The sequence below is a fragment of the Xiphophorus hellerii genome, chromosome 19 (assembly GCF_003331165.1).
Source record: "Xiphophorus hellerii strain 12219 chromosome 19, Xiphophorus_hellerii-4.1, whole genome shotgun sequence".
NCBI lineage: Eukaryota > Metazoa > Chordata > Actinopteri > Cyprinodontiformes > Poeciliidae > Xiphophorus > Xiphophorus hellerii.
Window position 1 is genome coordinate 1,113,039 of NC_045690.1, and position 13,970 is coordinate 1,127,008.

Consider the following 13,970-nt stretch of genomic DNA (forward strand, 5'->3'; position numbering starts at 1 on the left):
ATAAAGAACCAGGCTTTAATGTGAACCAAGAGCTGAAATTATAGGAAATAATTTTCAGAAATCTGACCTTGAGACGGACTCGACTGTTTGAGAGTAGTTTTATTTTGAAAGCTGATCTACAGCGACAGTATTAAGGAGCAAATGAAGGAAATACTTTAGTATTTTATCTTAATAGTTGTTTTCGTCCTGGTGACGTCCTGTCAATACTTCAGTCCAGTAGGTGGCGGTAGCGCTCCTTCATGGTTGATCCGACAACCGCCATAAAACATGAGAAGAAGAAGGACGCGGAACTTGATGCGGAAGGTAAGAAGGAAACGGCGATGATCCAGAACGACTTGCTGATATCAGAAAATAACCTGATTTTTAACCATTTGAACATGTTTACTCTAAAATGTGGCTTCCGGTTCTGGACGATTCTTCTTTTTTAATAAACTTGATTACTTGAAATTTGATCCCGACAGACAGAATGAGCTGCTGTTTTTATTTCCTCTTTGGTTCTGATTTAAAGGTTCTTTTGGACCAGGAGCCTCATAGCTGGAGGAAAATATTCAAACCCTTTCAGCTGTTTCGGTCCGAGTCCAGCCTCAAGTCTGCAGACCGAACCGAGTCTCCATCGCCTGAACCCCAGCTCTGCAAACCCGAGTTACCGCATGAAATTTAATAATTATCCTAAATATAGTCGTTTTTCAATCATTTAGGCATAAGCTGATTTATACTATTCTAAAAATTTATCAAACGTAATTTAAATAGAATAACTAAATGTTGCTGTTATAACTCCGTCAAGCCGAAGGGCAATAAAACAACCAGAATGAAGTTAATTAACAATATTTATTGTTAGATAAAAGGGTTTCCCGCTAACTTTATCCATTCGGTGTCAACCAGATAATGTTCAACCCGAATTTAAAAACCACTTCAACCCGCATAAACCACTGAAAACTGAAGATCCACTGGATTCACTGCAGAATGATCACATGCAATCCAAACTGAAGATCTCAGATAATTAAGATCAACAGCCACATGAAACCTGAGTATTCAGGAAGTGACGCAAAGACAGACGGAGGACAAAACAATAAATGTTAGGTTGTCAGTCTGACGTCACAAACACTGAGGAGACAAACAACCCAAACTGGACGGACTAACAAGAAAATCAAACTCTAGAAGGAAGCAGTGATAAAACAAAAAGACAAAAATTACTAAATGCTTATTAAATCATTTTAATCAAGTCGATCTAAAACATTAAAACACTGAATACCTGCATCGCATAAACCAGACCTCTAAAGTTAAACTAGATGTAATAAATCTGGTGCAGCCCTACCAAAAAAAAAAAACAATATAAAAACAAAACCATCCAATTCATTCTGATTAATAGAGACTAATGTATCAACCTACCTGTGGCGTCACGCCCAGGTGACGCTGCGTCATTAATAAAGCAGCTTTGAATAAAACACACATCAGCACAAACTAATTAAGAGAATCGATTTAAAACAGTTTTCCTCCAAACACACAGCCAGCAAACAGCGTGGGCCCGACACACACCTGGTCTCACACAGGAAATGAACACCTGGCTTCCAGCTTCCCTTTTATGGAGGCTCAGGCTGCGGAGGGAGCGCCACCTGGTGGTGCCGCCTGCTACATTCCTTTTCTCAGTGGCGACGAGCAGCTGGTCCTTTTGGCTCTAAGATGTTGGAAAATTATTCCTAATTACGCCTTTAATCTCTTTCACACATGTTCAGATTTAAGGAATAGTGGAGGAGAAAGTTAACATTGACCAGTCTGGCTGGCCGGACGTCCACCGGACTGAGCAGATGGAGATAAATCCAGGAATAAAACCTGAGACTGGATTAGACCAGACGTTCTGCGCATGCTCATAATGTCCCCCCATGTCTCCATGGCAACTGCCCCGGAGGTGGACATGATCTCTGGTTTCTCTGGTTTCCCTGCAGGCCAGACATGCTGTCTGCCATGAGGACAGGCTGCCGCCGGACCTGGAGCGGTCTCAGGAGACACTCGTCTTCGTCTCAAGGTGACGAACCCTGGAGCTTCCTCTGCAGGGTTAGGGTTCTGGTCTGGAGAGACAGAACGGCTCTGAGATGGATCAGAACCAGATCCTGGAACCACAAAATGAAACGAGCTGAAAGTTCTGGAGGAAGAGCTGAGACTGGAAAGACTGGTTTATACTGGAAATGTCGGAGATCAGAGCTGCAGGCTGAGTGAACCAGAACCTCTACTGGTTCTGGATGCATGTTGGATGGATGGATGTTCAGACAGTGTCGGGTGGCGGTGGTAGTGCAGGTCCTGTCAGGACGGCGCCCCCTGCCTGTTAATGTTTGCAGGGCTTTGCTGCTCATTAACGGAGCGCTTCCTGCTGTCCGGTTCTTCAGCCGGCAGGCTCCAGGAATCGCTGCAGATTATAATCCGTATCTGAATATGCATCAGATCCAGAATGTAAGCCGTCTCGGTCCAGGAGAACTCAGGCTGTTAATCAGACAGAACCATCCCAAAATAAGAACCACGACTGGCCTGGCTCACGGTAAGATGGCTTTATGACCTGCGGCGCTTGGACTTTACTCCTGCAGTAGCTGGGACCAGATTCAGGGAGTAAATGTGTTACATGAACAAAGCCTGAAAACTAGAGCTAGAGCAGGGTAACTAGAACCGCTCCTGTAGATGTCTAGAAAGTAAACGGGTCGTCTGCCTCAGTCTAAAGTTCTGTGTCTGCAGGGTGTTGGATTCTTCATGGTTTATGAACAGAAATAGCTGAGTATCATCAGCATGCTCTGAGTTCTGTGGAACTCCACCAGTAACTCTGGAGTGTGAAGATTTGCGGCCCTGTGGACCCCGGCCCGGCCCGGCCCGGCCCTGTGGACCAGAACCAGAGAGGCTGCAGCGTTAACCATAATGATTCTGATCGGGTCCGTTCAGCATCTTTCTGACCGCAGTGTGTCTTCACCAGGATACCAGCAGGCCAACGTGGTGGTCCTGCCGCGCCGCATGGCCGACGACTTCGAGGACTTCTGTCGCAGTAACCCCGCCCCCCTTCCTCTGCTGTACCGCAGCCAATCAGGAGAGACTTCCTGTGAACCTCTGGCTAAACATGCTGACATCAGGTTGGTGAGAATGAAAGATCCTCTGCTGCCGCTTTACATCCAGCAGAGGTTCTAGAACCTCCCGGGAGGTTCTGGGCTCCTGGGCCACGGCGGCACCACCAGAACCCTGTTCCCTCATGGTGTCCTGTCTTCAGGACGGACGTCTCCGAGTTCTGCGTCTATCAGGACGGCCGTCTGGTCAAGACCGTCTCCAGCCTGCAGAGCTACAGCGATCCGGCCAGGTGGGTCAGAACCGGGCTAGCCCATCTAGGGTCTCCTGCTGCTAACTGCTGGTTCTGTCTGTCTAGAACCGGGTCGCCACTGGCAGACATGGTGACCTTCTACCTGGGCTGCAGTTTCGGCTTCGAGGGCCGGCTGGAGGAGGCCGGGGTTCCGGTCCGGAACGTGGAGCAGGGCCGGAACGTCAGCATGTTCCGGGTAGGACCAGGATTATTCCAGACAGCAGCGGTTCTGTTCAGTTCTGAACTCGACCAGAACCTGACTGGAACAGTCTGGTAAAGCCAGACAGAACCACCGCTGAGGGTTCTGCAGGTACCGTACGGTGTCCTTCCTCTGCTGACCCCTAGTGGCGGTGTCTTGCAGACGGCGGTGCGCTGCGTTCACAAAGGGGAGTTCCGCTGCCCCCTGGTGGTCACCATGCGCCCAGTGCCAGCAGGGCTGCTGGACGCAGCGGTGGAGGTGACCCATCAGAACCCACGGGCCCATGGCGCTCCAGTTCACGTCGGAGACCCAGGTGCTGAGCGGTCCGGACCGGTTGGGAGCCAGAACCGCCTGCTGAGGCTCATCGGTGTTGCTTTCTCTGCAGCTCTGCTGGGCATTCTGGACCTGACCCGACCGGACTATGGCGACCCGGTGGAGCTCCGACCCGGTGACGTTCCCGTCTTCTGGGCCTGCGGAGTGACGTCTATAGAAGCCATCCTCAGCAGCAGTGAGGGACCGGAACCGACCGGATCCGACCAGCAGTTATGTTCACATGACCATCACTGCTGTCTGTTTGGACCTTTCAGAACCGCCTCTGGCGTTCAGCCACTCTCCGGGCTGCATGTTCCTGACCGACATCCCGGACGCCCCGTCAGCCGGCACCGACCCACAGCTGGCCCCGCTCTGCTTCCTGGTTTCCCACAATCCCCTGCTCTACAGCCTGGTCTCCAAGGCGACGGCCGGGAAGATCCGGCAGCTGGAGCAGATCATCGGGGACGACCCGGGTAAAGGTCCAGTTCTGATGAGAGGGACCACCACCTCAGAAGGTTCTGGTCGGGTTCTAAAGGTTCCGGTTCTGGTTCTGTGGTTCTGCAGGCCAGCGGGGAATCGCAGCTCTGTTTGTCCAGGATGAACTCCTCCGCTGCTGCCTGGCGCTGTCCCACTCCTCCTCTGTTGCCATAGTAACCGGTTTCCCCACACATCACCAGCACAGGTAAGCTGCACACCTAGTTCTTCCCGAACAGAACCCACAACAGAACCGGTCCGATGTGTCCTGACTTCTTAGATGAAGCTTTAGATTATTATGCAGAGAGATTCCTATTACTGTAACCTGGAACAGGAGTTAAACCAGAGGAAACTAACTTACTGACTAACTAACCAACAGGAGCATCTAGTTTATTTACTTTGGATCAACATTCTATTATTTTCCTTCTTCTGCTCTTTCCTTTGTTTGTATTTCTTTTATTTCCTGTAAAGCTCTTTGTATTGCCTTGTTGCTGAACATGTGCTATAGAAATAAAATGACCTTTACCTGACTCCTGGGTGTACTTACTTCCTAACTGACCTCGGGTATCTTCCTGTTTCCTGCTAGTCCTCCGGATGAGACGGACGGTCCGCCCGGAGCTATCGCCATGGCAACCATGTTGCTGTCTCTAGGGAAACGAGTGACGCTGCTGACGGACCGCAGGGCGGCGGACATGAACCGAGCTCTGGTGGACGAAGCGGTGAGGACAGGTGAGGCTTTGGGCGGAGCGCTCATCGGATTTAAAGAGACAGACCCTGATTGGACGTTTCCTCCATTAGGAGTCCTCAAAGCTGCCATCCCATTGGTCACCTTCGAGGATCGCGGTCCTGACTCTGCAATGCACTTCCTGTGTCACCATGGAGACACCACCAAGCCCAGGTCAGATGACCTGAACACTGTCGGTCGTCACTCAGGTCCCTCTAAGTAGAGCAGGTCCAGGAGCTTCAGCCCACACCATCACCCTCCACCACCGTGCTTCTCAGTATGATGTGTTGGGTCTGCAGGCCTCAAACCTCCTAGTCAAAGAATGATTGGTGACGAAGACCAGCAGTGGACCCACTAGCTAAGACGCTAGCTGTGCTAACCAGAGGGCGCTACTTATGAACATTAGGTCCCCTAAGTACCAAAATAGTATTTAGCAGAAGCTAATGCTAAGGCTCGATACCAGGCTAGTGTTTAGCAGAAGCTAATGCTAAGGCGCCCACAGCATGGTTTACAACATAGCATGGTCTTTGTGGTTGTGCTGCCTCTGACCAGGTTCGACCACCTGGTGGCGATAGAGCGCAGCTGGCCGGGCTCAGGACGGCAACTATTACAACATGAGAGGACAAAACGTCAAACACCTGGTGGATCCCATAGACGACCTGTTCCTCACCGCTCAGAACATTCCCGGAGTCATGACCACAGGTGAGTCCGGCTCCGTCCCGGCCGGCGCAGGAAGCCCGACGCCGTGGAGCCGGCCCGGTTTCTCGGAGTGACTGGTCAGGTGACCCGTGTTCCCACAGGGATCGGAGACGGAGGCAACGAGTTGGGGATGGGCAAGGTGAAGGAGAAGGTGAAGCAGCTGATGCCCAAAGGAGACCTGGTGGCCTGCGACGTGGCGGCCGACTGCGCCGTGACTGCAGGTAGCATCCAACCGCTCATTTCATCCATCGATTGTGCGACATGCTGATGGTTCTGGTTCTGACCCGCTGCAGGCGTCTCTAACTGGGCCGGCTACGCCGTGGCCTGTGGGCTCTACCTGCTCCACACCTGTCCTGCTCACCAGCGCTACCTGAGGAGAGGACTGGGACTGCAGCCGGTGACCTCTGACCTGCAGCTGCAGGACTGGAGGAGGAACCTGCCGTCGGTCCAGAAGGTACCGTAAGGTTCTGATGGTACCAGAACCATAAAGCGACGTCCTAACGGTGGCTCTGCGTCCACCAGGAGGAGCTGTTCCTGGGAACGCTGGTGCGTTTTGGAATACGAAGTGGGAAAACTGGGAACCTGGCCATGGAGGTGGACGGCTTGACCTTTCACCCCACACACTCCCAGATGATCAGTCGGCTCCTGGAGGTCACGCTAGGCTCCCCGGGTCAGAACCGACCCGTCGGCCACGATTAGGTCCTCGCCACGGAGCGGCAGCCGGTTGCCATGGTTACCGCTCTGAGAGGAGGCGCCGGCTCAGGAGCAATATTATCAATCCTTTATGATTTTGCTGTAATAAAGATGTAAATCATGACTAATTCAGTTCACCAGAACCGGGTCCAGAACTCTCCTGGCAGAATTCTGGACCCGGTTCTGGATCCGTTTAAATTCAAGAATTTTCACTTTTCAGGAAAACAAATGAAGTTTTTCAGCTGAAACCATCAGGACATTTCTAAACGGATCAGAACCTCCTGCGGTTTCTCGGTTCAGAAAATATTATTTCTATATTCATAATTAATGTGAGAGAAATTTAACGCTGAACCGATTAGCCTTGATGGGTTTGGATCAGTATCAATGTTTCTGTCCTTTACGAACCTTTGATTCATCTTGAAATGAGTTTTATTTTATTTTATCTGCCGTTTATATTTAATGATTGTTTCGAATTTGCTGTGATGCAAATAAAGTCAAAAGCATATTTCTATAAATATTCAATAAATTATAAAACTGTCAGAATGAAAACAACCTTTAAGCAGGTTTTAAACATTTCTTTGCATTTTGACAGAATTGTGAGAGAAGATAGACAAAGGGCAAAGGTCAACAGGCCGGACTCTTACAGAGGCCTTCGTTTGTTTTTATTGGTCTGATGTGACATTTGAAAAGTTTTCCTTCAATCATCATGATTAACAGAAGAAATGTTCAAACAAACGGAGCCAGAAAAAGTGTTTGACTTGATGGAGTCACTGAAATAAAAGAAGGTTCAGTGAGGAGCTGCAGATCAGGCGACCGCTTCCTGGTTCTGGACGTTGGGTTCCTGGTTCTGGACGTTGGGTTCCTGGTTCCGGACGTTGGGTTCCTGGTTCCGGACATTGGGTTCCTGGTTCCGGACGTTGGGTTCCTGGTTCCGGACATTGGGTTCCTGGTTCCGGACTTTGGGTTCCTGGTTCCGGACGTTGGGTTCCTGGTTCCGGACATTGGGTTCCTGGTTCCGGACTTTGGGTTCCTGGTTCCGGACGTTGGGTTCCTGGTTCCGGACGTTGGGTTCCTTGTTCCGGACGTTGGGTTCCTGGTTTTGGACGGTTCCTGGTTCCGGACGTTGGGTTCCTGGTTCCGGACTTTGGGTTCCTGGTTCTGGATGTTGGGTTCCTGGTTCTGGACGTTGGGTTCCTGGTTCCGGACGGTGGGTTCCTGGCAGTCTGACCGGCTACGGCCGCCATGTTTCAGCTGCACTTCCTGTCCCCGGTCCTTTCTCCCATGTCCCCGCTGTCCTCTGCCCGGGACTTGTCTGGGACAGTGGAGGGGTCAGAGGTCGCATTTCCGCTGCCTGTCATGTAGCTGTGGGTCAGCAGCGTCACACTCCGCCCGCCGTTCCCGTCCGTCGCCACCTCGTGGGAGTCGCCGGCTGGGCCGACAGGGCTCGCGTTGCCTCGGCGACGGCAGCAGCAGACGACCCTGGCGACGGGCCTGACGACGGCGCGGTGCAGCCCGCGGCGGGCGCTCTCGCTGACGAAGCAGTAGAGCGCCGGGTCGGCGACGCAGTTCAGGCTGGTGAGCAGCAGCGACACGTGGTAGTAGTTAAAGATTCCTGCAAGAATGAGAAACGGAGGTGAAAAACAGTGCAGGGGTCACCTGTTCCCGACAGGAAAGTCACCTGATCTCACAGGAAACTCACCTGCGATGAAACTGCAGTCACGCTCGAACAGCGTCCGCAGCAGCAGGAAGACGTGATACGGAGAGAAGCAGACCAGGAAGATGAGGATGGTGCTGCTGACCAGCTGCCGGATCCGGGTCTTCTGGTCCGGTTGGGTCCCCGCGCTGCGGCCAACAGCGCGAAGAACGCTCAGGTAGCTCACCTGCATCAGGAGCCATAGGCATAATAAAGACCAGTCCCGCTTTGGCTGCTCAAGCGGAGTAAATACGGCGGCCATCTTGGAGCGGTCGCCGCTCCTACTTCGCTAAGCTAACAGCAGAAGATACCTGAGCACTGTGGGATATTTTTGTTCAAATCGACGGACTATTGACGTGATGGCTCGTGGGATAACGTAAGTAAGATATTGTTTATATTTTGTCGATAGAATATTGCTATACTGTATTTATGTCCACCAGCTAAGATTAGCCACAGAGCTCGAGGTGTAACCGGTGTTACAGCCCCGCTAGGAAGGCCCACCCAGAGTAAATCTTTAAAAATGTTCATTATTCCCCAACACTGACTTAGATTATCTGACACAAGAGCCTACCTTAGAAATAAAACAACGTTATTGTTATAAATATAATATTTTATAACATTCACCAGTTTACACGGGTGGAAAAGACCATTATTTATGTCATCTCATTTCACTCAGTCAAAACTAAAATAGCTCCCAAAACTCCCGATTTTGTTCTGAATGTTAGAAGTGAGAAACGGGTTCACTGCACAGGATGAATCTGCTGAATCACTCTGAAGCTAAAACTCCTCGGCTGGGTCTGTCTGTCTGTCTGTCTATCTATCTATCTATCTATCTATCTATCTATCTATCTATCTATCTATCTATCTATCTATCTATCTATCTATCTATCTACTTGTATATGTCTTGTGACAATGTATATATTTCACACCCAAATGTATGCTTTTATTGTGAAGGGGAGAAGGTGAGGTGAGAAGACACCAACGGTTTTACTTCATTCTACTTTTGGTTTGGATTGGAAGACATTGAGAATAAAACAAGACTCAAATTTTATTTTCGTCTTTTTCTGCTGACTTCCACACTGGTGACCCCGAACATCTGCAAACATCTGAACATGTTTTTTAACCAGAACTCACCAGATGCTGCCGCTTCTCCTCCAGCTGTGGTTTTGACCCAGTTTCTTGCCAGGCGGCCGTTTCTCCAACCCCGGCTTCAGTTTTTGCTGCCGTTATCAAGCTTCCAGAGTTCTGGCAGCACGATCCAGAACCATGGTTCCAGTATGTGGAAGCCCAGTTCCGTCTCCATGGGATAACCACAGATGAGACCAAGTACTTCCATGTAGTTGCTGAGTTGGATTCCGTCTCCACCCGCCGTCTGATGGTCTGCTGAGGAACCCACCAAGCGCTAACAAGTACAACCGCTCAAAGAGAATCTGCTTCGGCTCTACCAACTGTCAGACATGGAACATGGATTGCTTGCTCTCTCTGAATGGCTTGGAGGATCGCGAGCCCTCCGAGCTGGTGGAGAACATGCTGGCATTACTTGGCTCTGGAGATGTTTCCTTCCTTTATACGCATCTGTTACTGCGCCAGCCTCCTCCACCTGTTCGCACCGCGCTGGCCAGCTTTCCGCTGATCCAGATAAACGATTATTGCTCGTGCCTATCAATAGGCACTACAGTGTGAATGCACTTCTACCAGGTGTGACTCAAGGAGAGTCGGGCCTGTTGGCGACGGAAGGACGACCTTCTCTGCTTTATAATTTGAGTCTTGTTTTATTCTCAATGTCTTCCAATAGAAACCAAAAGTAGAATGAAGTAAAACCGTTGGTGTCTTCTAACCTTACTTTCTCCCCTTCACAATAAAAGTATACATTCAGGGGCGTGCCGTGGTGGCGTAGCAGTTAGCGCGACCCATATTTGAAGGCCTTGAGTCCTCGACGCGGCCGTCGCGGGTTCGACTCCCGGACCCGACGACATTTGCCGCATGTCTTCCCCCCTCTCCTTCCCCGTTTCCTGTCAGCCTGCTGTCATATAAGGGACACTAGAGCCCACAAAAGACCCCCTGGAGGGGAGAAAATATATACATTTATTACACCATAAGACCTCCTGCTTGTTATTGTTCACATATGGAAATTTGGCGCATGCGAACAACACTAAAGGGAAAAAAGACTAAACTTTCACATGCCATCCATAGCCGCACTGCCAGGTACAATTATTCCGTTAACTCAATGAAACATGGAAATATAGATATTATTATTTTAGTGCTATGCTGCACAGCAAAGGGGAAGTACAACTCAAACCACCTTTTTCTCTGTGTATTGGCCAGGCTACACGTAGACTTGTTGCATGTAGCTTCACTTATTTACTGTATGCTAGCTCCATAGACATGAATACGGCTAGCTCGCTGTTTGTGTCTCTTGCTCTGCAGTTGTGGAGTCACAATGTCTGGGATCATGAGCGCCCCCTGCCATGAGGCCAGAGAACTGCCTGCCTCACCTCCAATCTGTTCTCTGGTTTCTGATCGCTGCTCAGCACAGAAACACGTTACACACACAGTTGGTGACAAAAACACTGAACGTTATATACATAAGCTAAATTATGGAAAATCAGTTCATACATTAAATGTTTTTAACCATTTTATTGGCGACGTACAGACAGGAAGGAGCATGCTCCCATAGAATAGCAGCCAGTGCAGTTAGTGAGAGGTTGATCAGTCCAGGTGAGGCTCAACTCGCTGCTGCCTCACCTGCTGCGCTTCCGAGCATTTGAATGGGAAAATGTGAAACTTCTGCGATTTTGAAGAAAAAATAATCAAAATTGGTAAAGCTAAATAAAAAATAAATAATTTATAGTACAAACCACAGGGTGAAAAAAGCAATATATATTATTGCCATTAATAATATATAATTATTAATATATATTAATAATTATATATCATATTAATAATTATATATCATTGATATTTTATAATGATAAAATATCATTATAAAATATAATGGTATTTTCTCATTATATTTTTCCATTATGGCAGGTGAGGCTCTGCCTCATTTGCCTCCCCTGATGTCACTGATATGTATATCCATCCATTTTCTAACACCTTGTCCCCAGTGGGGTCAGGAGGAGCTGCTGCCTCTCCAGCTAAGCTTCCGGCCGAGAGGTGGGGTCACCTGGACAGGTCGCCAGTCTGTCGCAGGGCAACACAGAGACAGACAGGACAAACAACCATGCAACTCACACCTAGGGAGAATTTAGAGAGACCAATTAACCTGACAGTCATATTTCTGGACTGTGGGAGGAAGCCGGAGAACCCGGGGAGAACCCACGCATGCACAGGGAGAACATGCAGACTCCATGCAGAAAGACCCTGTGCCGGGAATCGAACCCAGGACCTTCTTGCTGCAAGGAAACAGTGCTACCAACTGCACCACTGTGCAGCCCTGATATGTATATACATCGCCTAATATATATTATTCGGTAATAATTATTTAATTGTCTTTGTTTCTCTATAATATATTTGATTATTTTGCTTGCATATTTATATAAACATGTATATTACTAAATCATTTTGTATATTTATATAAAAAATTATGAATGGCTGTGTGCTTTGTAAAATGCTCATCATACATTGAATCAGAATATTCTATTCTGTTTCCCCCACTAACAATATTCAAATATGCTGTGTAAATACTAAATGGTCAAATTCTCCTTCTTGTTCATTGGTCCAACAGTGACACCTAGTGGTTAATTTATGCCCTTATTTTGAAGAACGGTAGATTTCTTCTTCGTGTGTTTTGTGATACGCGGTACTTCCTGTTCTTACTAAGTACGATGAGTCAGCAGTAGATCCAGAAGGAAACCAAAGAAAATCATTAAAATGCCCTTTGAAAGCAGAATGAGGTATGAATTTGCACAATTGTGATTTGTGATAAGAAATGTTTATTTAAGAAGCAGCAGAACGTTATTGGTTTATTGTTTAAAACTGAAACTGTGTATGCTAATGAGCTAAAGACACAACGTATTCTTTTTTGTATATGTGAACATTAATATGTTAATTTTATACAAGAGTTAAGCATGTCCAACAATTCTGTATCCTTTTATTTCATGCTACAGTTTTCACGGTGTCTATGACAAGAAAAGTCCAGATTAAACTGGAACTTCCTGCGTCTGGCTGTTTATTCCAAGTGGCCGCTACATGCTGAGTCATGTATCAATCCAGTTCAAAAATACTTAAAATAAATGTCCTTGTACATGTAGCTATGATAGCTGTTTGAATTAAGTCTACAGCAAAAACGCGTGAAAATCGGATTAGTATTTAGCGAGTTATTATTAATCAAAAAAGCATATAACGCTCAAGGGAGCGGTCGACCTGTCCAAGATGGCGGCCAGTCAGCGACAATAGACGAGAGCGATCTATGAGCGGTCTATTCTTTATGTCTATGGGTGGAGGCGCGAGTGGCGCCCTCTAGTGGTGGAGCCAAGACGACGGCTACGACCCAAATCCAGACTTTTCAGCTGAAAGACCCAATTCTGATCTTTTGTGCAAATAAAAGTCCAATCGGTTCCACTTCCATATATGGGACTAAATGACAGCCGTCAGTCTGAACGTCGCATTTATCCTATGTTGATGTGAGACATGCGCCATAATTCAGCAGAAGAAGAAGAAGACAGACGGTAAATCTAAACAATGTCTGAAATGATAATGAAGCGATGAAATCAGCCTGAGTCCAATCCGACTCCAAACAGAACCGGGTCAGAACCAAAGGCCGTTGCTGTAAGCTGTTAGTTTTTTATCAGCTTCCTGACCGTGTCGCTCTGCAACATTACAATCCATCAGAGACGGCGGCCATCTTTACCGCCATTAACAGACCGCGTTAGGGTAACGCTGTTCGCTTTGAGGTCTGACTGCTCACATTAATTTAGATCCATAATCGAAATAATCCATAATGCGGAAAAATTCAGATTTCATGAAAAAGTTGGAGTTGAGCATCGAGACGTGCTGTGACGACGCAGCTAACGGCTAGTTAGCGCACAGCTAGTTAGCGCACAGCCATGAACCTGGCTGGAGGTCAACTGTGAAGACCTTACGGCGCTCTGAGGCTCCTGGTCCGGGGTCAATCGGTACCTGGAGCCTTCCTGTAGACATTGATCTGGATCGGGGCAGATCAGTTTGTCACAGCGGACGGCGGCGGTTTCTTACGGACAGGATGGCCAGCGGGAACAGGAAGCCGACGCTGAAGCGGTAGTAGTTGATGGAGTATTCCCACGGCATCATGGGGTAATGTTCGAAGCACACCGACTGGTTGGTCTGGTCTCTGCTCACCTCCTTATGGCGAAAGAAAACCACACCCACTGCTACCTCTTTAAGCCAGACGGTGGCGCTGGCGATCCATGCTGCAGTCATAGAGCGGAAAGAGGTAAACCTGGAGACAGGAAGGCAGAAACGTTTTCCGTGTGGCTTGAAGCTGCCGGTGTGAAACGGTTCCAGCGGATCTACCTGAGAGGATGGACCACGGCCAGGTAGCGGTCCACGCTGATGCAGCACAGGAAGCCGATGCTGATGTAGATGTTTTCATAGAGCAGGAAACCACAAAGCTGACACAACCACTCTCTGTGCTGCCAGTCGTCATTCTGAAAGAAGACAAACAAAACAACCAGGCTGTCATAAAACTTTATCAATCCTTCAGAGGTCTTCTCTTCAGCAGAACCCGTTACCCGAAAGATGTACTGCAGCCAGAGGGGCAGAGACGCCTGGTAGAGCAGGTCGGACACGGTCAGGTTGAGCAGGTAGACCCCCAGCTCGTTCCTCTGCCTCAGCTGGACCGCAGCGTGGTACAGGGAGTACAGGTTGG

General features: G+C 48.6%; 3 protein-coding genes across 5 annotated transcripts in view; 1 reads left to right on the top strand and 2 right to left on the bottom strand.

The window, feature by feature from the left end:
• Positions 1–148: 148 nt before the first annotated feature.
• On the top strand, positions 149–6,944 carry dglucy (D-glutamate cyclase). Its single transcript, XM_032547294.1, is given in 16 exon segments — positions 149–303; positions 509–642; positions 1,944–2,023; positions 2,954–3,107; positions 3,242–3,524; positions 3,690–3,840; positions 3,913–4,035; positions 4,115–4,312; positions 4,404–4,521; positions 4,900–5,042; positions 5,112–5,211; positions 5,590–5,620; positions 5,622–5,739; positions 5,838–5,957; positions 6,030–6,190; positions 6,259–6,944. Coding segments are annotated over 16 exon segments (2,127 nt in total). The 5' UTR covers positions 149–267; the 3' UTR covers positions 6,436–6,944.
• Positions 6,945–7,055: 111 nt separating this feature from the next.
• LOC116709044 (transcription elongation factor SPT6-like) lies at positions 7,056–7,681 on the bottom strand. The gene is made up of 2 exons (XM_032547295.1): positions 7,224–7,681; positions 7,056–7,186 (listed from the first exon to the last, which is right to left on the bottom strand). Exons 1-2 carry the CDS (start codon positions 7,429–7,431, stop codon positions 7,140–7,142), a joined length of 255 nt encoding a protein of 84 aa, XP_032403186.1. The 5' UTR covers positions 7,432–7,681; the 3' UTR covers positions 7,056–7,139.
• Positions 7,056–13,970, bottom strand: part of ccdc88c (coiled-coil domain containing 88C) — a 35,592-nt gene continuing 28,677 nt past the window's right edge. For 2 of the 3 annotated variants that reach the window (XM_032547292.1, XM_032547290.1), the window contains 5 exons: positions 13,834–13,970; positions 13,616–13,749; positions 13,319–13,541; positions 8,129–8,309; positions 7,056–8,041 (listed from right to left, as the gene is read on the bottom strand). The exon at positions 13,834–13,970 is cut by the window's right edge and continues 13 nt beyond it. In XM_032547292.1, the coding sequence (XP_032403183.1) occupies positions 7,677–8,041; positions 8,129–8,309; positions 13,319–13,541; positions 13,616–13,749; positions 13,834–13,970 (1,040 nt within the window). In that variant the 3' untranslated portion in view covers positions 7,056–7,676. The remainder of the gene's footprint in view (positions 8,042–8,128; positions 8,310–13,318; positions 13,542–13,615; positions 13,750–13,833) is intronic. The other variant, XM_032547291.1, reaches the window with a different exon arrangement.

Excerpts from the sequence above, each read along its gene's own strand:
- LOC116709044 (XM_032547295.1), bottom strand. The coding sequence starts at position 7,431 with ATGTCCGGAACCAGGAACCCAACGTCCGGAACCAGGAACCCAAAGTCC. Across the intron at positions 7,187-7,223 it reads GTCGCCTGATCTGCAGCTCC|TCAAACACTTTTTCTGGCTC; the intron begins TCACTGAACCTT and ends GACTCCATCAAG.